General features: G+C 37.4%; 1 protein-coding gene across 1 annotated transcript in view; it reads left to right on the plus strand.

Annotated features, from left to right (window-relative positions):
- Positions 1 to 22,795, plus strand: part of RAPGEF2 (Rap guanine nucleotide exchange factor 2) — a 196,162-nt gene that overhangs the window by 127,975 nt on the left and 45,392 nt on the right. The window contains exon 7 of the mRNA XM_082483049.1: positions 19,459 to 19,590. Coding sequence (XP_082339175.1) covers positions 19,459 to 19,590 — 132 coding nt within the window. The remainder of the gene's footprint in view (positions 1 to 19,458; positions 19,591 to 22,795) is intronic.

Below are 22,795 nucleotides of genomic sequence, written 5' to 3' on the forward strand. Positions count from 1 at the left end.
TTCCTTGTCCCTTGTATGTGTTTGTAGGAACTTCACTCAAGGTTATTTAAAAAAAAATGAAAAAATTGACAGCTATAATGGCTTTTAAAAACGTCACCTGAAATGCATAGTTCTTTCATGACTGTGTAATGATTAACAACTCAAAAATTGCAGGGGACATTGGAGTGACTTACACGCAACCTGTAAGAAAGAATAAGCTACATTTTTACTTTGGGTATTATTGAAATAAAATCTGCTAATAAATGATATGTTTCTCTGCCAGCCCAGTGACTTTTCTTTAGTCATCATATAGCTACTGTAGTCTTTTGATATGCTTGACCTGTCTTGAATTACTGAAAAATATTGAATGCAATAAGTCAAATCTTTGGCTTGTTGTTACCGTGTTTTAGTTCATAAAGATTTGTGGCCCTGTCCTTGGCACCCCCGCGCTCCCAGGAATGAAAAGGAAATGAGTGGTATTTTGAGGAAGAGTCTTGATTAATTGGTAATTGTTCAAATATGGCTATTTTACTTTGGTAGTAAGGGTGTTGGTTGACACAATTTTCTAGAAGAGATCATCAGTATTGTGTTATAACTCAAACAATACATGTAACCTGGGATAGTTATTTGTCCTTTGAGTGAGCATCACACAGCACTAATAAGACATGGGGAGGAGAGGTGTGATGATGTGATCAGTGGCTACCCTTGGTAAGCTGAATAATTTGAGGTGGCATCATACCTGGATATTTTTTTCCATATATATATATATGTATGGAAAAATAGATATATGACAAAGAACTCCGACTAGGTAGTAACCTATTGGCTACTGTAGCTGCTGATGGTTGCAGTTTTGGTCATCTTAATGAATTGCATTGCACTGGGACCTGATACAGATTTTTTCTATTGTTGTATGGGACCTTTATTTTTATTGCTTACTGAAACCACATTTCTGGTTTGGCCCCTTCTGATTATTCTTTCCCTTTTAATTTGTATATTTTGAAAAAAAAAAAAAAATCCTCTTTGTAGACTAGTAAAGGAGTTGTGGATTTTTCATGTGATTAGGAATAGTATTTCACCTCTTCATAGATGCGTTATGATACAGTCTTTAATTACATGACCATATATCTTCTACAAGATTCATCTCAAGATGGATAGCTCTCGTTTAATGAGCAACTGTTTGATATTTTGGGCTAGCTTCATTGCTCAAATGGCCAGGTTGTGTTTATGACGTGCTATTCAAGTCCTACTCAGAAGATGAAAGCTTTTTTTTTTTTTTCTGTGGCTTTTTAAGATGTTTAACTACAGTGTTCATGTGATTCATTAAACTAGTGCAGGGGTGGACTTTATCTTCATCTTTCAGGTAGCTCTGTTGAAGCAAATCCTTGGCAAAAAGCAAGGGCAGAGTTTTCAGAACTTAACATGCTTATTCCTCAGCATAGCTAGGCTTAAGTAAGTGTTCAAAGTATGGATTTTTTTATTTGAATTTTCTGTGTATTGGCCCAGTTTAGGCATCTGCAATCTAATGATCATCTGAAAGGTTGATTTTAAGTGACTTGCCTGGCATCCTACCAGAGATCTGTGGTGGAGTCTGGCTAAATTCCTGTTCTCCAGGACAACATTTAACTGCAGATATTCTCAAAAGCTTATAAATGGTGAAATTTGGGTCATTTCATAGGAATGACAGTGAATACATTAGTGACCTGTAGAGATGGCAATGAAAGCATCCTTGGCGTATAGGAGATGTCCTGCCGTCTTTCTGTTACTGTTTCAAGGCCTGGGGATTGTACAGCGTATTTAAGAGAGAGCGAAGAAAACCACACCAGAAAAGCCACCATCTATATGCATATCGTGCATGTGTGCGCGACGCTGCTTTCTCTACCTTTTTAAGAAGTAGCTGAAATTATTTCGGTTCAACATGGATAGTTGGTGTAGAAGATCTCGCATTAGGGCATTTGTTTAGAAAGTTCGTGCAGCAGGAAACTAACGTAATCAGTATTACTGGTTCTGGTTTATGTTCCAAAGTGGTCAAATCTAGTGGTGGTGTTGGAGCGCTTGCAAAGTGGTAGATATGATGGTGCACACTGAAATGTGTCGTTTATAGTCGCAATACAGATGTGAACCTGAAAAGGAAAGTTGGCTTCTTCCAAAATGCTATTTGGAGACTACCAGGCTAACACTATTTATCATTACTGAGATGCAGGCGCTCCTACCTGGTCTTCAGGCATGCTTAAAATCCAGCTGAAGCTCATCTGCAAAATACTTCTGTACTTGATCGCTTTGCAGGTTGTCTGCAAATCAATGAAATACCATAAAATAACTGCACATGATTTAACAATACGAGTGTTAGGAACCATGATTTCTAATTTCTAAACGAGAATTAGATGAACATTTAAAATGTGTTCAGACCATCAGCTCTGTGGGACAATGAATGATGTTGATGCTGGAAACTCTTCAGTATAATTTTTTTAAGCTTATTCAAAGTTTGTTTTTCTTCAACTGTCTTAGATATTTTTTTATTCCTTGGTGTATTCTAGGCTTTAGATTGCAACAAATTAGTCTTTAACAGCATCCTTGATGTTTGGAAGGCTGAACTAATTTTACTAATCCTTTCATGAATACACAGAGGTGTGATTTATTTTTTTTCCTGACAAGATTTTCAGGATCTCAGGTTTATTTTATTGAAGTCTGATTTTGATTGTTGATATCTTAGTTGTAACAGCAGATATATTACGAGACTATTAATTCTTTTCACTTGAATTGATGCATTCTTGTTAGTGTTCTCTAAATTTAAAAATTCGTAGAAGCAATGCTACTAGAAAGAAAAAACCCTTGATGGAGTGTTTGGAGAGTTCATGAAGGTGTGAGGGTAATACTGAGGCAGTGTTTCCAGTGTTCTTTATTGCCAATAGATGAGAGGTGGTACTGACTTTGAAGACGCTACGTGATAAGGATAGTTAATGTTAAGGATTTGAGCAAAATTAAGTACTAGTGTCTCAAGATTTACCCTTGACCAAAGAACCTTGTACCTGCGACCCTTCATTTTCAATATTGTATTTAACAGAGTCTGGTAGCTGTAGTCCAAGAGAAGCGTGGGATGACCCCTGCAGGTTTGCAGACTTTTTAGGATTTTAACCTCTGCGCGCTTAACCCATTAATCTGTTACTGAAATGTAACTGGCACTCATCCGGTATGCCAGTACTGGATAGTTGGTGGTTCTTCCAGTTTTGTCAGGTTGCCAGTAGTCTTTTTTGCTGTTCATTTTGAGATGATGATGATTCAGCTGAGAACTACAGGAAGAATAAGCTGTACTGAAGGGGTCTCTGCTCAGTGGGTTGCTTGTGAAAGCTGATCCTGTGCCCAGGAGCTGGAATTTATAGGAGTGTTTGTCATTCCTTCCTAAACCCGTGTTTGTATGGGGATACTAGAAGGGCAGATGAAGGACAACAGATTGCAGTGCGTTTATGTGGGTGATGTTTGAAGGTAAATAGCTTTATGTTAACATAGCACTTGACCCAAATAGTGCTGCTACTTTGTCCGTAATACCTCTGAGATACAGGGGTGAAAATAAGCTATTGCCTAATGTTTTTGTTTTGGTTTGGGTTTTGTTTGTTTGCTTTCTTGGAAAAGATGAAGGATCACAGCCAATTGCATTTGATGAAATAACTGGAAGATAGGATGAAATTTTGTTTAGGTGGTGTTTGTAATTTACACTTGCGATGCTGGACTTGGTTTTTAGACTAGTGCAGTACGGTAATATGGAAGAATGTGGGCCCAGCCTTTGGCCAAAAAGCTTCATCTGTCTTTTTGGGTTGCTCTCAAGGCAAATGTGAAGCTTGCTACTGTGAACCAACCTCATGGTATTTAGCTAACCTGGCATTCTCTACTTGTCCTAAACCTTTAGCTGGTCAAAAAGCTAAAAGTAAGGGCATCAGTCTTTTTGTGATCCGTGGTCTCCATTGCAAACATTGGAGCACATAATCCCAGCATGTTGAGTTCCCTCTTCATGAAAAGTGAAAGAGGACTTTCCAAAATGGGGAGTAGCCTGCTAAATCTCACAGCTTGGACTGGCTAGTTTTCCAGCGTTTCCCGAGTCCTGTGTTACAGGCAGTCAAGTTGATGTCTCCTGTAATGTGCCATTCCTACCAAAGCCTGTCTGGACCACCTTAAAAAGGCATCAGATAATTTGATCTGCTACAAACTTCATAGTTCCTGTGCCGTGTAGTGGGTGGGAGTGAGAATGCCCCTCCTTAGTTCAGAGACTTTCTGATTTTTCCTTAAATGTCTTCTGAGTTCCAGTTTAGTGACTACTGTAAACAACAACAGAAAGCTCTGAACCATTTGCCAAAATGTGAAGATTTTGCCTTGAATATGAAGATGGTTGTGACTCTCTACACTCAAATATATGCATACCTCCATGGCATTCACAGCTTGAAATGGAGGTGACACTTCTCCTTTGGACTGGGAATATGAAAACTGGTTTAACACCAACCTTCTCTTTCAGCCCCAGCTTCTTGACTGGAATCAAGAGCCAATAGCTTTTCAAAACAGAGGAAAAAAGCAGGCTTGTGAGTTAGGATGCAAACAAGTGCAAAGTATTGCATTATAGCTGCATTTAGTATCTGTTAATAAGCTAACAATTGCTATGGCAATGGTAAGATGTAGCTGTATGCAGCACTTGTAACTTTCTACCTGTAGATGACTTATTCCAACTGTCCCAGGGTTGGTTGGTGACCAAGTGAAAGCATTGCTGATATTTGGTAGCAGTAATGCATCCTCTTGGTAACTGCAGTTACCTGATCTTCAGAGGTATATGGACAGCCAGGGAGGAACCACATCGCAAACCTGGACGATGACCCAGTGGTCAAATTCCTCAACCTGTGATTTCTTTCATTCAATCTATAAATATTGGCTCATTTTATCTGACTGCAGCCTGTCAGCTTGCTAGCTCACAAGCACAGGCGCTGTGCACTGGTCATTTGGACACACTGACTGGGTAGGATTTATTACTTTATAGCTTGACTCCAAACTGTGACTTTGCAAGTAAGAAAAATTAATTAAAGCTTCCCCCCCTCCCCTCTGCACTCCCCTTCCCCGAAGAATAATTTCATAAAAACGTCGTCGTGCTATTTCGTAGGTCTGCTCCCTTTGTGTATTTAGTGATGTTGGCTTGCTTTATAGTTAAAAATAGGCTTTTACTGTTCTGTGCTGCTGTTATTCCTGCAGAGCCAGGAGAATGGGAGCTGGGTTGTGCTCTCAGGACTCCATCCATAGCATTGTTTCCTAAATGCCGATCTGCTGCTGCGCGCCTGCCAACCTACCGAATGCTGGAGGAGTTACATGAGTGTCAGGAAGGTCTAACGTGGGATGATTTGAAAGGGCACGGTAAGGCCTGAAAAAGAGAATATGGCTGCAGAACTGGACCATAAATTTAATGTTGGTAGTCGGATTGATGGCTTGAAAATGGGGTGACGTTGTACCTGAAAACTGGATGTATTCGGTTGTAGTTGAAAAAAAAAAAATCAGTCTAGATTTTGGGAAATCTGAACTGAATTATGGGAATTATTTCTTGGTTAGCTATATCCTAGGTTTGCTGAACCGTCAGCCTTGTTCTCGTTTTAACCCATTACATTGTTTTGTGCTCTTGACTTGTTTTTTTTTTTCCTCATGCGTAAGCAGCTAAAGGTTCTTCAAACCTTGCATTGTACACTGTCTGCCTCTGCTGCTTCACTGATCAAGGTACAGCTTGACCTCTAAATCTTAATGTCCTGATAATGAGCTAGGAGCAAAAAAATCTTCCAAATACTTGGCAGGCAGTAGCTCTCTACTCTTCTAGATTGCTCAGGAAAGAGCCAGATGTCAGACTTGGATGTGTGTCCCTGGTGTGATTGCCTTTTCAGTTTTGACCCACATCACCAGTGGATTTTTAGCGAGGTTTTTGGCTTTTGAATAAGAAGTTGACCACAGAGGAATTTTGTTTAAAATATCCATAAATAATGCAGAAGGATCTTTTTTTTTTTTTTTTTTTTTTTTCCTTTTCTTTTCTGTTGTCCTTGCTTTTAAGGAACCACGAGTAAAAGGAGAATGCATGAAATTATGGATTTTGGAGCCTTTATAAAATGTCCTACTTAAATAATTAACTCTGTGTGTGGAAACGGTGGTCCACGGAATTTTTTAAGGCAACACAGAAAACTCATAATAATTCTTTCAAAAGTGAAGCTGTTCACAGCTATAGGAGCAGAATAAAAAGCAAACTAAAATGAAAACAGTGTGAGTTTCTGTTAATAACTGTAGAAGTCTGTATGCTAGGTGTGCCTCTCCGGGCTTGTTGGTGTATGACTTCTGCAAACATTTTCTGTGGTCTGACTCCAGGAGTTTCTGTCCTGTTTAATCTTGCTCGTTTTCAAAACAGTAGGTTCTTTTAGTTGATAATGTTGGGGTTTATTTTGCGTGGGGCTTTTTTTTTTTTTTTTTTTTTTAGTTTTGTGAGATGAGAGATTTCTTGCGTTTCAGAGCAAAGGATTTCAGAAATTTCCATTTAGCAGAGAGTTTCCAAGATCCCCAAATACAGCTGCTATGCCTAAATAAATGGATACTAAACCATAGTTTTACAAACAGTGGCATGCATGTCAGCAATGGTGTACAGAAAATCTATTTATCTACCTCTTTCCTGTTGAAGGAAGAGGTTGTTTAGACAGTTAAATGTCACTCCCACACCTGCCACTTCCATTAGTATTGTACATTACTATTCTTCTGTAATGATGGTACCCAGGGAAAGCTAAATTTAGGAATATGATTTTTTTATTTTTCTTTAAATGGAGGTTCAATGTTCCAGCTGGGTTTTTATTCAGTTAAGCATGCAGAGATAACATGTTTAATGTAGTAAGTGACTCAAATGTCTACCACTTCTATGAAAGAAAGTAACCTTCGTAATCTCTTGCACCATGGGCTGTTAGAGCAAAGACCGTTCTAGCGCTGTCATGAATCTGCGGGTAAGATTTGACTCTCAAATTTTCTGGTTATTGCAATGTGACCCAATGCGGTAGGAGATGTACATGCACCATCCTGGGTCTCTATAGCTTATCTTCTGGTAGGTGGCAGGAAAAAAAGATGAATGTCACCAATTTTATTTGTAGAACGGGCTTCAGTTGTTTGTCCCAGTATTTCCAGCTGATTTCTGTGCTGCTTATTTTTCTGCAGCTTGCCGATCTCTGATTTAAAATATTTTATTAAATATACACCATTGAAATATTTTGTGGTGTCAGTAGCATATAGAAGTTGCTACGTGGATTGTGTTTTTTCATACGCTGTTGACCTAAGGCAGGCACATAAGGGATGATTTAAACTCTGTGTGCATACCTGCGCAGACACAAATAGATAAATTTCTGGAAGTCACATCTGAATATCAGCATTTTAAGCAGAATAACGTGGAGCTTCAGTTGACAATGTCTCCTTGCTCTCAAACAGCCTTGGTTTTACCAGGCTCCATATGAGGCCTTCTTGTTCTGCTTATCTTGTGAATATGTTGTTATGGACATTTGTAAAAATCAGGTGATTTTTTTTTTTTTTTTTTTTTTGTAAAAAGTCGGGGGCTAATTGAACTTAGCGTTTGATATTATGGTTTTGAATAACTGCCACTTAGACTACGAAGAAAGTAGGTTGTTTAAAAATTCAATGAAGATACTATTAATATAAAAGATGCTTCCGTGTTGATCTGTGTAAATAATTTTAAATGGCTTTGCACAGTTGTTGCTGTACTGCTGTACTCCAGAATTTAGGGAACACCTTTGCACTTCCTAAACACTCCTTGATGAAAAGAAGAAAAATGATCGTTTACTTTTTCCCTTCCTATGATCACAGTGAGCACACACATGTAGATCTTTTGCCCAAACCAGTAAATATTCGTAGTTGTTCAGGGAAGTTGGAATCTTGTTCTGTGTGACAGAATAGAAACTCTGGAGGTATTCGGAATGCATGATACCACATACAGTTCTAAAAGCTTGTGTCAGTGTGAAAAATTTTCATTAATTTTCTTTAGCTTTACGAGGGAAAATGTAAAGAAATTTAGCCAGCAAAGCTGGGAGTGTTACAGCAACATTCGCTGCCGTTATATTGCCATGACATGAGCACAGTCGCACTTTCAAAACCCATATAATAAGTAGTAAAGCTGTTTGAGTAGGCATATTAGTATAACATTAAAAATCACAGATAAGGTAAAATCGTACTATTTTGAGATTTTGCAACATTAGTAATGTATAAAGGGAAATGCTTGTCATTTAAAAATATTTTAAGTTGTCTTTTTGCTGTGCTATTTTCACAATATTCAGAAAAAACAGTGAGACATTACCTATATTACTCTACAATGCAAATATGAAACCTTTTTACTCTCGGTGCATTGCTCAGAAGTATTAAACTTTAAGATGTTTTTAGGTAACCTTTCTTTTAAAATTTATCTTATTTTAAAAATAACATCATCCCCATTTTATAAGCAAAATTATTTGCCTCTTCTTTTGACCAGCATTTTTTAAAATTTCGTATCACTGTTTTGAAATGCACGTGTAATAGACATTTTTGCTTTATATTAAAGAACGCTACAATCAGAATATTCTTAAAAATAAGGTTGACGTCCACTTGTGTGTTTAGATAAGCATCTTGTAATATTGCAGTTCCTCAGTTTGTTTGAGGTGAAGCAAAAGTGCACATCTTTCATTGTCAGGCAAGGAAAGTAGGGGAAACTTCCAGTGTAGAGCAAGCACATAGAAAACAAGTAGTCGTGGTGCTTGATTTCTTATTTGGAGCCAGTCATTAGCAGAAGAATTATGCATGCTTCTCTCCCATCACTTAAGTTACTGAAAAGCAAAGTCATTGCATTGGGGGGGAAAAAGAAAGCAACCCACTTTTCTCATGATCTATTCTTTGATACTATAAAGCAAAGATAATCCTTTAGTTAAAACTCCAATGTGGCATTGAAATGGCTGCAGCCATCAAACTTTTAAAAAAAATTGTTTAATTGCTTGTGCATTGTCTTGTCTCTATCTAAATTTTCATCAAATTTCTTTCACTTAATTTGGTATTTTATAGAGGTAAGACTCACTGTACAAATGGAAGTCTCCAGTTTTTGCATCTGTGCACAGCATCTCCCTACGTATCTATATCTTTTAAACATATTTTCCTTGGAAGTGTAGGGAATACTTGTCTTCACTAAGAAGCTGCCAGTAAGAAAATCTAAAATGTTATGATGTTAATCATGTTGATTTTTGTCGTCTTTTCCTTCTTTGGTTAGTCCGCTTCTGAATGATAACTATATATAAAAAAAAAAAAAAAAAAAAAAAAAACCAAAACAAAAAAAAAAAAACAGGCTGGCTTCAGATTTTTCTGCTTGGAGGAGTGACACGGATCTGGAAGGGATTTTCTGGGTCACTGCCATTAGACACTTGCACAGCACGTTCGTAACTTTGTCTAGCTTCGGTTTGAAAGCCTTCTCTACCACAGCTCCTGTTGAGCGTGGTTTTGAGAATCTCCGTGGTTCATTAGATAGCAGTCGTCTTTCACCTTCCTGCTCATTAGGCTTTGCACCTGCGTTGCCTTTTACTGGAAGTATTTTTTTTTTTTTTTCCTCCTTCCTATTTCTAGATAGTGATCATACCCTCTCTCAGCATGGGCTGAATAAGCCATGCTCCTCTTGCGCTTTCTCGAATACTGGTTTTTCTTCTTCTGATAATCCTGATTGTTCTTCTCTGAATCTATGTATGTGTATGGCTTTAAGTCCATCTTTATTGCAAACGTACAGCTGGCAGTGGGTGCTACATTTCAAAAGAAGGTTTCTGCTGGGGCCATGGAGGACAGCCCAGAACTTCTTTATTTCTGGATGATGCATGCTGTGATCTCACTGGGTTCTCCTTCTGCTGCATCACCTTAACAGTTCAGTCACCTTCTGATTAGCTGATACCCTGAAACTCATTTCACAGTCGTTTCTGACAGATAAGTTCCTAGGTTCTTGGTTTTTGTCTCCAAGTGCATGATCTTGCATCTTCTCATACTACATTTTATTTCTTTTACTCCAGGTAGGAATCATCCTACTCTCACACAAGAGTGTCCTGTTCATCCCTTGTACCAAGAGTGTCTCTTTGCACTGTTACCGGCAGGTTTTACCAGCATGTTTGTTTTTTCCCCCACTTGGAAAAAGGGGAATTCTAAGATCTTCCCTATGTCTAGCATTTTTCATATAAAATAAAAAATACTTGGGTAACCCTTAGTGTATTTTTTTCTTTATTCTAGAATCAATTCACCTTGATTTCTTAAGTTATTTCAACGCAGTAAAATTCAGTGCTGGAGTTCAGTAGTACACGGTGGTCGTTCAGATTAGACAGCTGCAGTTCAAAACGAGATGTCCCCTCATGAGCCTTTTGAAAAGCTTAAGCAAGCTTAGTTAGGTTGGCTAGAGTGCTGTAATCATGAAATGAAGTATTCCGTGATTTGTATAAAACAAAAAAAGCAACCCGTGCTGTAAGAACACCCTGCTGATGGAGGCTTCAACACTTGCAGCGTGTACGTATGTCATAGGTCTTTGCTTTAACCATTTAAAATGTGCCCGGGATAGAAGTTTGCACCTTTGGGCTAGACTCTTTACTCGTCTGTAGTGGTTTTCAATCCCGAGTGGTGCTTTAAAGCCGAAAATAAAATCTGGCTGTGTGTGCCATCAGTTTTACCCCTGCTGGTGTGATTGCTCCTCAGTATCCCCCATGTCCACTGGTTAGACTGCTGTGTAAGAAACCTAAAACGACTCTCTATACGAGGTGTACATGAGCGTCCCCTCGCTTCCTTAAAATGTTCTGTAGGATTTAAAACATCTTGCTTGAAAATGTTTGAATTAACATTTCCTGTAAATGTATATGCCTGCATAGAGTCTTCTTGAGCTTTTTTTTTTTGCTTTTACATCCTTAGGCATAAATCTTTTGTCTGATTTCCTGTAGGAGCAAAGTTTGTGACCAGGTTCTCTGTTCCTTCCTCTCCCGCAGTTACTTGGAACAGGCCAAAGAGTTCAAAATTTAACCTTACAGGTCGGCCAAGGTCCTGAAAGTAGGCCATTTAGTTTCCAGCCCAGCAGTAGTTCTCAGCGTATTAAAGACCCAAACAGCCACAAAATATCTGACTGTGGGAAAAAACATCAACTGGAACATGCATCGTGTTGGGATGAAGATCAGTTGTTCCCAAGAGAGAGATCTCTGCAAAGTCAGTTATTAATATTTTGTCCTCCGTGTCCACTGCTACTAAATAATGAGGAGCTTTTACTGAAGTTCAGTGGTTGAGCTCAGGCTTCTGTGCTCCTACCCTAGAGATATTTCGGAAGTCAATTGAAATGCCTCGGAACGGTCTTTCCTTCAGCCTAAGCTGCAATCATCGTTGAGTGGCTATCCCAGCTTGTCAGTTTGCATTATGTAGATTTCCACAACATGAATTCCCTTCCCTATTTTATTCAATGTTTTTGGGAAGCTCTTAGTATGTGCGCGGGCATGGGCCGTGCCAGCTATCGGGGATCTAAATGGGAGCGCTCACTGGGGCAGTGGCCGCTACCGAGAGTGATGTGGTGTGGCCTTGTGAACGTGCAGTCGTGATATACTGGAATAGAGATTCTGCTTTTCACACTTTGAACTGCTGTTCAAGGATGGGATCCGATCTGAATCGTAGACGTTTTTAAAATAAACCAAGCTGATCAATATAAAATACCAGAATCCTGTTGGCGGAAAAAAAGAGGAGGAAGACCTGAAAAGCCGTCGTACTCAGTTTTGCAAGGGTTCGCTTCCACTGCGCTGTTTGGGAAGAAATTTAGCAGATAATCGTGGAAAGATTTTTTTGTTCGAAGCGGAAAATACAGACGGAGACACAGATCTCCTTTTCTGGAAAGGAGGTGGGAAAAAATGTCTGAGGAGAAAAGGCGTTCTCTGTAAAATCAGCCTCTCCCATGCAGACAGCACCACTTTGTTAGCAACGCCGGGTGAGGTAAACCGACTGAAACGTTGCGAGAGACCGTGTTTCTCCACAGGGTCAAGGTTGCCAGAGAGTTGTTGGTACTTAAGTGTATATCCACAGGCAAAACAGTTGTAGAACAGTCTCTTTATTTTGATCCCTGAAGCAGAACTGCTCTAACTTTAAAACCACCACTATCAAAAGTACTAAAGTGTCCTTTCTTGCCCAATGAAGAAGTTATACTTTTACCAGGTATTTTCTGCCTGAGATGGACTTCTAAATAAGGTTCTCAATAAAAATATTCTGATCTTGCAGATTTGTTCGAAATAAAAATTTGTTGCTGTTCATTTTAAATACGCTATAATGGTTTGAGTTCAGAATTTCAAAACCTTGGGAAAAGCTTTGGAAAATTTAGTATGCTTTAGTTCAGTATGATTTAGTTCAGGTTAGTATGATTTAGTTCAGGTTAATATAATTTGGTTCAAATCCATTCTGCATTTTTTTTCTTCTGTATTCTTGGTTTACAGTCGCTGTAAATACCTGTATAATACAATTTTTCCTTTTTTTTTAAATTTTTATTTTGACATCATTTGTGCTGTTGCCAATAAATTGACATTTGTGTTTGCAGAAGGAATATTGTTTATGCCAGATTTCCTGAAGAAAGCACTTTTGAATATTAAGTGCTGCATTGCATCTGTGACACAAATACTGTCAAAAGAAAAAGCAAATACTAACAGATCTGATCCTACAACAGATAAGTTACGTTAAATAAGAATGGGGGGTGTCAATGATGCATTTCATATTTTTTCTTTGAAAAGAGTTGTCCCTGAGAGCTTTTCTCCATTCCCCAGATGCCCATTTACATTTCACCACCTCTGTCCCTCTACAGAAGTCAATAATCCTTCAAGCAAAGGATAATTATGTTCAGTGCATTAAACGCTCATAGGATTAGCTGCTGAGAGCTCTGAGATGTATAGTAAGTGGCAGTCTCTATGTGTTTTGCAAGGGAAACAAAACGAATTTCCTGTGCGCTCGCTCTGTCTCACTCTCTCGAGACCAGCAGATCGTGTTGTATTAGCTTAAACCTCTGAATAGTTTCATGGGGGGCTAGAAAATATGAAAAGCTTGCCAGAAAAGATCTCCTTATAATGCTTTTTTTTTTTTTTTTTTTTTAATTAGAGGTGGTGTGGGCTTTGTATATAAATAACTGCTTGACAGCAATAGTAACCAAATTCAGTATTTTCAGAACGTGGGTTGTGTCTTGTGTTGTACTCACAAGATGAAGAACACTTTTAAGAGTAGGTCTTCACAAAGTTTGAGCCACAGTTTCACATAAAGATGCCTATTTGAGGAAAATTTGGAGATTCAAAATACATGAGGTACTACTGTATAAAGTGAATGATATACAAGAAGACATTATTCAAATCAAAGTTTTTATTTAACTCCTGCTGAAGTTTCCAGAGAAAATACATAGAAACTTCTTAATGTTTTCTGTCCCACCCTTAAGTACAAGGAAATCCTGCTTCCATGGGGATTGCATTCTAATTCAAACTTTATATAGTTTAAACTTTTACTTTAAATTTAAACTCTGCACTGGACATGTCAGCCTGCATCATGTCTGTAGACAGAATCGATAGAAATTACTTTATTATTCTGTAATTACTTACATTGACTGCTGTGTTTTAAATCACTGAACCATAAAAATGTTTTCCTCGATGTCTCTGTTGGTTAGTGAAAGAATTATGTTGAAATAGCATGTTGATGAATACCCACCATTATTAGAAGTATTTCTTCCTCCAGTCATTAAATATCATAAATCCGGGTATATCATTAAAACACACACAACAGACTTATAAGCATCTAATATAAAAATGAACATTTATGTAAAATAGTGAAATAAAATGTTACTGAATTGATAGGATGCTGAAAAATTGGATTGGTGATCTGGACTCTTGTAGTGCAATAAACATTTCAGAATTTCTATGTTGTTGGGAAAAGGAAAGGTAAAGACTAAGGGATAGTATTTATTTTATTTGGCTGCTGTCACTCTTCTTTTACAAAAAGATAGAGAATACCAAAATAACTTTGTTGTAATTTACTTGTTTTGATTTGTTGGATTAAATTCATCATCTATAAAAGAAATAAACAACTTTTTTTTTTCCTTTGGTATCATGGTCGCTTATATCATTAGTGAAGAGAGTACTACAGAATAATCACCGAGATGCATGTGGTCAAAGGCAGAAGAATCAATGCTTGCTTGTGTTTCTTTACTTTCAGAAAGTGGAAATAGTTTATAAAGGTGATATTTTGTGTTGTCTTATGTCAACCGTACTTGCTTGGCCTATCTCAGTGGCAGCTAATTACCTATCGGATCATTCATCAGGAATTGCATAACAGAATGTTACACCTTTGCTCTCTTAAATTCCGTCTTTCTGCAGATGTGCTTCAGTCACTTTGCAGACTTTATAAATCTTTCATAAAGTGCTGAATGGCGTTCAGTAGAAGACCTTGTTTATAAAAAGCTTACTGATATGTTTGCTCTGAAATGAATGGTATATTGGAGCTCTCCAACCAGCATTCCTCTTTTTAGAATTATATTTGTGTGCATATCTTTCCCATTGGTGCATTTGTACACTTGTTGTTTTCATGTATAACTGCATTTATTAAAAGTAACCCCCTGAAAAAAAAACAACAAACCCACAACCAAACAAACAAAAAAAAAAAGAAACCACAACAAAAAACCCATAGAGGAATACTATTTAAATGAAGAAAGGATTTTTATATCATTTCACTCATGTTTTGCTGTTTTCATACCTTTTTATGATATAACTGAAGATTTAAATTTCTTGTCTAGTAAATACTCTGAAAACATACTAAAGCTAAAAAAATACTACTACTACTATGTTAGCAGGATGAGCCCAATAATTTCTTGAATAGAAGTTGCGTGGAATACAGCGGAGCTCAAGCATTTGGCCAAGAGACTGAGGAAGAGGAGAAACCCGGCACAGTCCCAGATGTAGTAGCACGTATATTCATTGCCTTTTGTTATACCGAAAGGCACGCTGTAGGGTAGGAGAAAATCATGACGTTCTTAAAATAGGAGGAACATATTCAGAGCAAAGTAATTGTTAGCTTTGCATGCATAAAGCGGTGACTCACTTTGGGGGTGGAAGTAATAAAATGCTGCTTTTAAGATAGGAAGATGTGATAGGGTTTAAGGTATTGTACAGTTTAAAATGGAGATACCTCTTTGTCCTTAAGATAGTTTCACATAATTGTTCGAGTTTTCGTTTGTTTTATGGCTTTCAAGAAGTAAAAGCACGGAGTTCCCAGAGGTACTGTTTTTCCTCTGGTTTCTTTATGTGTGTGTAAACTGTTGAAGTGTGTGTATGTACACTTACGCATACACACTTAAGAGCTGTATGCGTATTTATAAAATACTGTTTTGACCTCTGTCAAATTAAGATTAGGGCTTTGGTGTTAACTATTTTATTGGTTCTTGTTTTGTTTTAAAAACTTTTTTCCCCCGTTATGTCATACTTCATCAGTTCTATGCATATTCAGCCTTAACGTTTTCTCACTTAGGAAGTTTGTCCTGAAAATAAGTTATGAGGACAGTTATTTGACCCTTTTAATGACTACTAATTGTTTAATGTAGTGTAATGAAACTATGTTTACTTAAGACTCACACTTTTCTTTTTCTAAATTACACCGCCTTGTTTTCGCTCTGTCTGCTAGTTCATTTTGATGCTTTGACTCCAAGTGTTCAGTAACAAAGTTAAGAAATAATGTAGTTGCTGGCTTCAGCAAAACTGTGCTTCAGTGTTGTCACAGAAAAATAAGTGCCTGTTATGGCAAATACACAAGTTGATTTTGTTCCTTATTACTTTGAACGACTCGTTAAAACTAGCCATAGAATCAGAGAATGTTTTAGGTTGGAAGGGACCTTAAAGATCATCTAGTTGCATGGGCAGGGACAATCATTTAATGAAAATTCGAGACAAGATAAGAAAGTCTCTTTGGTTCTGATGCCATTTGTGGTGTCTTTAGTTTGTTATAGCTGATGTTACCGAGGCAAAGGGTATGTCCTTAGACGTTTTCATACTGCTGCACGATCTGGAGGATAAGGCATGTGTTATATATCTAGCCTGTACACACTTTAAACTATTGTATGAAAACCTTTATTGTTACCGTGATACTAAAGTCAATACGAAACTGTTGAATGGAACGATAACTGAATACAAGCACTGAGTGCTTGCACATTTCATAATAAATTGATATTTGGTAGCACAGCAAATATACCTGTTGGAGTAAAGTTAATGGTCTTATGTTTCCCAAAAGCAGAACTGATGTTCCTAGCTCTTTATAATAGCACAGTTTCATTATGTTGTTTTCTAATCATGTTCCACTGCAAGTAAGGCGTTAGATGTAAATAGCCTGGTTTGGGGCACACAACTTTGCTGGTTGCTGGCACTACTGAGCGCGCTGAACGTTGCATTTCAGTGCTGTGCTTACCAAAAACAATTTACCGAACATTGTGCTCGGGGAGAGACAAGTGGAACCTCTTACGTAGAAGACAAGCGCATGCGGTTCATCATTGTCATCGGTGCTTCTACTTTTTTCCCCATTGCGTACAACTCTGTACGTTAAATATTTTAAATAGCGGTATGTGACTAAGATAGAAATGCATGTATTTCTTACACACAGTTTTCATTGAGCTCGCAATGTAAATGTCTCAGCTTAACTAATTTTTGTATCTATTTTTTTCCTCATACAACTTCTCACCTTAACTTACTTGGGGACAGGGCGGTCGGACTGGATGCCGCTTTCGGGCATGTAGCACAGAGATGTAGCATTCTGCAAAGATGTGAGCATGTGCTTTCTGCTTGTGAATAGTCTTATTTGATTAGGATCAAAGTGACTAGTTAGGTTGCCCTAAGTAAAATGCCTGCTTCTGATCTGCTGCTGTCACCACTTGGCAAGTCCAGCTCATGCAGCGTGGCTTTGACTTGAGGAGTTATTCTGAAACCAGTAATCACCAAACATTCAGCTGATTGTCTACAGCCAAGAAAATTCAGAAGGCTTGCTTTTATTTGCAAGCCTTTTATTTGTTCGGTTATTGTGGAATCCCCTGCCTCTTCCTATTGCCTGTGTAGTAACAAAACATAAATCCTTGCTGTTCATTTAAAACACTAAGCGCAGTCATTATATTAAATATAGCTTGATTTTATTTTTTAACATACTAACTGGATTTGCTTTGATGTAAGGTTCTTAAGAATTGTTATTGCATTGGTGAAAAATAAGTGCAATTGTTAATGACATGGAGGTTTTCGCAGGGCACTGAGAAATTGAACGTGTTTGGCTGGGTGCAAGACTGTGTTGACATACACCTCCCTATGGAGTTAATATTTATTTGTGATTGAAATGGTTATTCCTTTGCAAAATGTAAAGCTCGCAAAATATAGCTTTGAACTATCGTTAAGTGTGCAATTCTTAGATGCTTTGCGCATGTATCTTAAAATAATATATAGGATTTCTACTTGCAAATAAACCTGGACTGCTTTATTTCTAAGAGATTGTACTTTTAGGAATATTCATTGATACATTGCAAAAAGCTATGGTGGTTCATGTACTATACGTTCCACCTATGGACTGTATACTTACTGGTATAATGATTTGAATCGTGATCAAAAATGGATATAATGGCCTGGATATCGGTAAATACTGTTCAGTTTTGTGCTAATTCAAACTTAGAGATTGAAAAGGGAAGTAGCCGAGACAACAGACACTGTAACTAATGCCCTCCTTCGTACTGTATTTTCTCCTCCTGGTATATCATCAGCAGTGGAGAGCATAATTAGATTTTTCTGGAGGCAGCATCCATGGCTGTATGTATTAGAGTATTGCTTCTGTTAATTGCCCTTTCTTTGCTGATTGGTATATGAAGATCAGCTCTAGCTCTGGGCTTACTGAAGCTTTTTAGGATTATTAATGTCTGGTTCTCTTTTTAACCCCTCTTTCAGGTAAAATATTGAGAAAGAAGTGCTTAGAATGTAGCCATTTTTGCTATCACTAGATCAAAACGTAACTGCATAAGGAAGAAATGCTTTTCAGGTGTATTAGAATAGGAAATGCCAGTCAGTGTAAATAAGAGTAAGGTTTCCAGTTGTCTGTGCCTTCACCACAAATCCTAAAGCCAAGGTTCTTTCAGGGCATGTTCCGTAAACAGACTTAAACCAGGCAAACAGCAGTAAAATTCATTCAGTACCTTTAACCGTGTAGAGCTAATCATTTTCTCAATCACGCTCTCTTGTGACTTGCAGATTACTCGTTTCATAACCTCTTATACTGATTGACCTATTATATCTTAATGCTGAATGAGCTCTTAGTTTCATTTCCATCCAGGGAGAGTGGTAATAGTGTCAAGGTAGTATTCCTAACTGACACACTCTATATGGCGTTCTCAGTACAAATGCACCTCCATAGAGGGTATCTACCTTGAAACAACAACAAAAGCATGGTGGTTTTGTTTTTTTTTTTTTAATAATTGAGGCATTTATTGCATACCAAAATTGATACATTAACATGCTTTTATTAACTAGCGGTGGGATGCAAGCCTCTTGGGGAGAGGGGTAATTTGTTCCTGAAATAGCATTTAAATACTTCTTCAGAGAGCAAGTATTTTCCTTTATCAGTGTTCACTTTCTGCAATCTGGCAATGATTACAGTCCTTACAGATTTTCATGGGAGCTGTGTGCATAAAACGATAGTAAAAATATACATTGCAAGTCTTGGTGGGTGATTGTTAAAAGATCAAATATACTGTCTCAATTCATTCTTCAGCAACTTTGCATGGGAGCAAACTCATTTCAGGGTTGTGGCTCTTTGCAATTGTGTCCATCTTCCCACATTTCCTATGTGACTTAAAGCATAACGGATAGTTCGGTGCCTTGGATTTTACTTGTCTGTAATATACTTTCTCAACTTCAAAAGCAAAAGTGTTAGCCAAATCCAGAGCAGTACTTGGTTGTTGGTGGGGTTTTTTGTTTTGTTTTGTTTTGTTTTTATTTTGTGTTTTTTTGTTTTTTTTTTGTTTTTTTGGGTTTTTTTGTTTTTTTTTTTTTAAATATGTGACTTTACTCGCTGTTAGTCCCATTCTGCAGGAAACCATTGATATAGAAACTAGCACAGCATTCATCTGCGCTTTAATTTGATCCAAACCCCATGGCAAGATACTGAAGAGTTTGTGCATGAGGATTATTGCTTCACTGGTGTCAATATATGTTTTTTTTTTAAATCTCTCATATTTGTAGCAATTTGGTAGTATTTTGCTGACCTCTGCATGAGTTAAAAACCTGCAACACTCAAAACTTTTATGCTGCGTTCTCAAGCCCCAATGGTTTCCTTAATACACTTGGCACTGGCAGAGAGTAAAGTGTGACATAAATGACTTTAATTCATTTTGCTGTGTATTTACCTCAAATTGTAATGATGCTTTTTCTGCTCCACCTATAGCTTCCTGCAGATTTCACAAAGCTGCACCTTACTGACAGTCTCCACCCACAGGTGACCCACGTTTCATCCAGTCACTCAGGATGTAGCATCACTAGTGACTCGGGAAGCAGCAGCCTTTCTGATATCTACCAGGTAAGACTGGAATGGATGCTGACGGGAGGTGCAATTGCCAACAGTTTTGACGTTTCTAGCTGAATGCCCCTGGTATTACATGTTGTCAGGTTTTGTCTGAAGAAGCACTCAGTAGATTTGAAAAAACTAATTTTGGTTTGAATTGTAATAATTTCAGGGTTTTATCTGCCACGTACTAGATCTGATGTTTGAAAACGCAGCAAGTAAGGTGCAGCACAGCAACTTGAGGTGTGTTGCCATAGTTTGTCAGGATCCTGGTCGGCAATGTAGAGGTGTAGTGTTTGGCATTGGAGGATTGCGCTTCATTAACTTTGTTCACAATTTGTGATTCTGGAGAGGAAATCTTCCTGAACTTCAGCTTGGAGAGCCAGTGTTGCCTCTCCAGCAGATGTCCATGGTGGGACCTCGGAGGTAAAGGGGGTTCTGTTCCTGACTCCAGCACTTCACCTTGTCTTTCTGTCTGTCTGATTTGCCACATGTGTAACAACTGCTGTGATGTTTACAGATCAGAATTTCAAAACCATAAATTTAGGACCTCGTGGGGGATTTTTCTTCTTGATCCTGTATTTACAGTTCTTAGATGTGTTGGCTTCAAAATCTAGAACGTATTCAGTGGCAGGGAGAAAGAAATAGTCAGTGAGCGCTATATGCTGGCCTGACTTGAGGGGCATATTCCAATTTCCCAACCCTGTAGAGACCTGGTGCCAGCCTCCCGGTGGGGCTTTCTCTCTTAGCTGCCCTGGAAAAGATAGGGATGTTGAACTGGTGACACTCTGAAGAGTGTTATACTTCTGAGGGGGCTTCTTGTCATAAAGCTCTGTGCTCTTTGTTTGGAGCAGCTTGAGTTTGGAGACACTTACTGTGAAACTGATCCAGAGGGTCCCTAGAGCACTTGGAAGTATGTGTGCTTCCTCTCAATATAAATTGGAAAAAAAATATGAAATAAAATAAAATGAGGAAGCCTACGTCCTTCACTTGATGTTTACAGTTCTTGCAATGCCAGAGGAGGATTTGTCCTCCTGATAGGAAAGTATAGCAATTTGTTATTCTGAAAGAAAGGCATCAAATGTAAATAAAATGTTGTTCTATCAAAACGATCATATAAAAATTAGCAAGACCGCTTCTACATGAAGTACTGTTTACTAGAAGAGAAATAGTGTTTGTTTGGGATGCTCCTAAAAATGCAAACGTAGCCATTTAAACAATGGGAAAAGCATCATCCATACAAATACAAACAAGTTCAGTTGCACATGTAATTGTAGCATGTAGTCTGCTTGAGGTGAATAAACTTGTAGGCTTTTCTCTGGGAGAAGATAGGCTATAAAAGGTCCCAGTTGAATTCAGACAGTAATTGCAATAATGCAAAGGTTTATTCTTGTGATAAATGTCAAAGTAACTGAACACTTTATGCATAGCATATGCCAGTCAAGTATGTTTGTCAGAATTTCTTCTGAAGAGAGGATTACTTAGAGGCAGGATTTAGGTTTACACTGTGAGGGTGAAGAAGATGTAAAATCAGCTTTGTTCTTCAGGTCGTCTCCGGATTTTCATACCTTTCATTCCAAAGATTTTCACTTTAACATAAAAATAACAAGTACCCCAAGAGACACAGTTGTAGGTGGCGTGTAGCTGTAGTCATACAGTTATTCTCTAGATAAGTTGGAAATAAATTTTTGCAATGATTTTCAGCAAAACTTTTATAACGGTGGAAAGGATCACTGAATTTCTGGGAAATTAAAAAAAAAAAAAAAACAAACAAAAACAAAGCAACTAAACAACTGTATAGAAACTTCAGAGATATTCTTATTTATGTAGTCACCAACCTGGTGAATGACTCGCATGATAAGTTTTGTTCACAATAATGGAATCAGCAGAATGGTTGGTGTTCAGAGAGAGTTAATGGTTTTCTGAAGTACTTACATGAAGAACATTTGCTTTGAAAATATTTTAAATTTAGTTCAAGAAAATAATCCATTCTTGGTGATCTTAAAAAAATCTGGTTTCTTCAATTAATCTACAATTAATACCTCATTTAAAGATGTCTTGGCACAGATGTATTGAGAACTGTGCAATTGTACAATGTCAAAGTAATTGTTAAAATAACCTTTGTCCATATCAACATCAAGAAATGTGAGCTTATATCGTATTGTGGAATGTAATCCCATGTTTTTGTGTTAATACACATACTTGAAAAAAAGACTTATTAAGAAAATGAATTGATTATTTCAGGTGTGGAAACTGATAAGGTTCTTAAATTCTTGAATTTAACTTAACGTTACCAAGTATTGTTTGACTTGATTCTGATATTGTTGTAAATCATTAATTTCTGACATCAATTTCAGTCATAAAGGAATGTAACGTAGCAATGTTATGTTAGGTTGAAGTACTGCCAAAAAAACCCCATAACAAATAAAAAGGCTGTAATTTGAATTCTCTAGGATTAAGTCAAGAATTAAATAAGCAGAAATACTTTCTGAAACCAAGAAACTGGATCGGTCATTTTCTCTGTTGTTTGCCTTTTAATTCTCCCCCAAGTGTTTACTCAAAAACAGTAAACCGTAAGTGAGTCATCTACACATTACTTGTTTTACTTCGAATTTAATAGGTCTTAGGCAAAGCTCAGTACTGTTGTTCATCTGATTCTTATGTTCTGTATATAATGGCATTTTTCTATTCAGTAGGGTGAACTTCTGTTCATTATGGCAAAGTAGAAAGCAATGATTTAGATTGCCATCTTACCTTGCAATTGATAAATAAAAGAAATGCTTTCTTTTTTAAAATTATACTATTAACTAGATCTTTACTGTTGAAATCTGAGGTAATGATGTGTCGTGTTTTGCATCCTAGTAAGTTTTAGTTCTGTAGCCTTAAGAGCAGCTGTTTGCAGTGAAAATACGTTCGTGGCCTTTTAAGATTTTTTTTTTTTAATAAATTATGAAGCTGAATCTTCAGATGCTTTCAGCATTGTGCTGAGAATATTTCCTTTTAAATATTAATGCTGTAACTAAATTTGTTTGTCAAATGTTGCGCATGAAAGAACTTCTTTTAGGATAAGAAGTACTTACCAAAATAAAATAAATAATCCTTTGTGTTTACCCCACCGAAGTCTCAAAAATATTGCAGGTGCCAATCAGTAATGTCCTTAAATGTTGTTACTTTTATTTTAGGAAATAAGTTCAGAAAGTGACTAAGGCTGTAATATGAC

Source organism: Vanellus vanellus (assembly GCF_965231255.1).
Source record: "Vanellus vanellus genome assembly, chromosome: 4".
NCBI lineage: Eukaryota > Metazoa > Chordata > Aves > Charadriiformes > Charadriidae > Vanellus > Vanellus vanellus.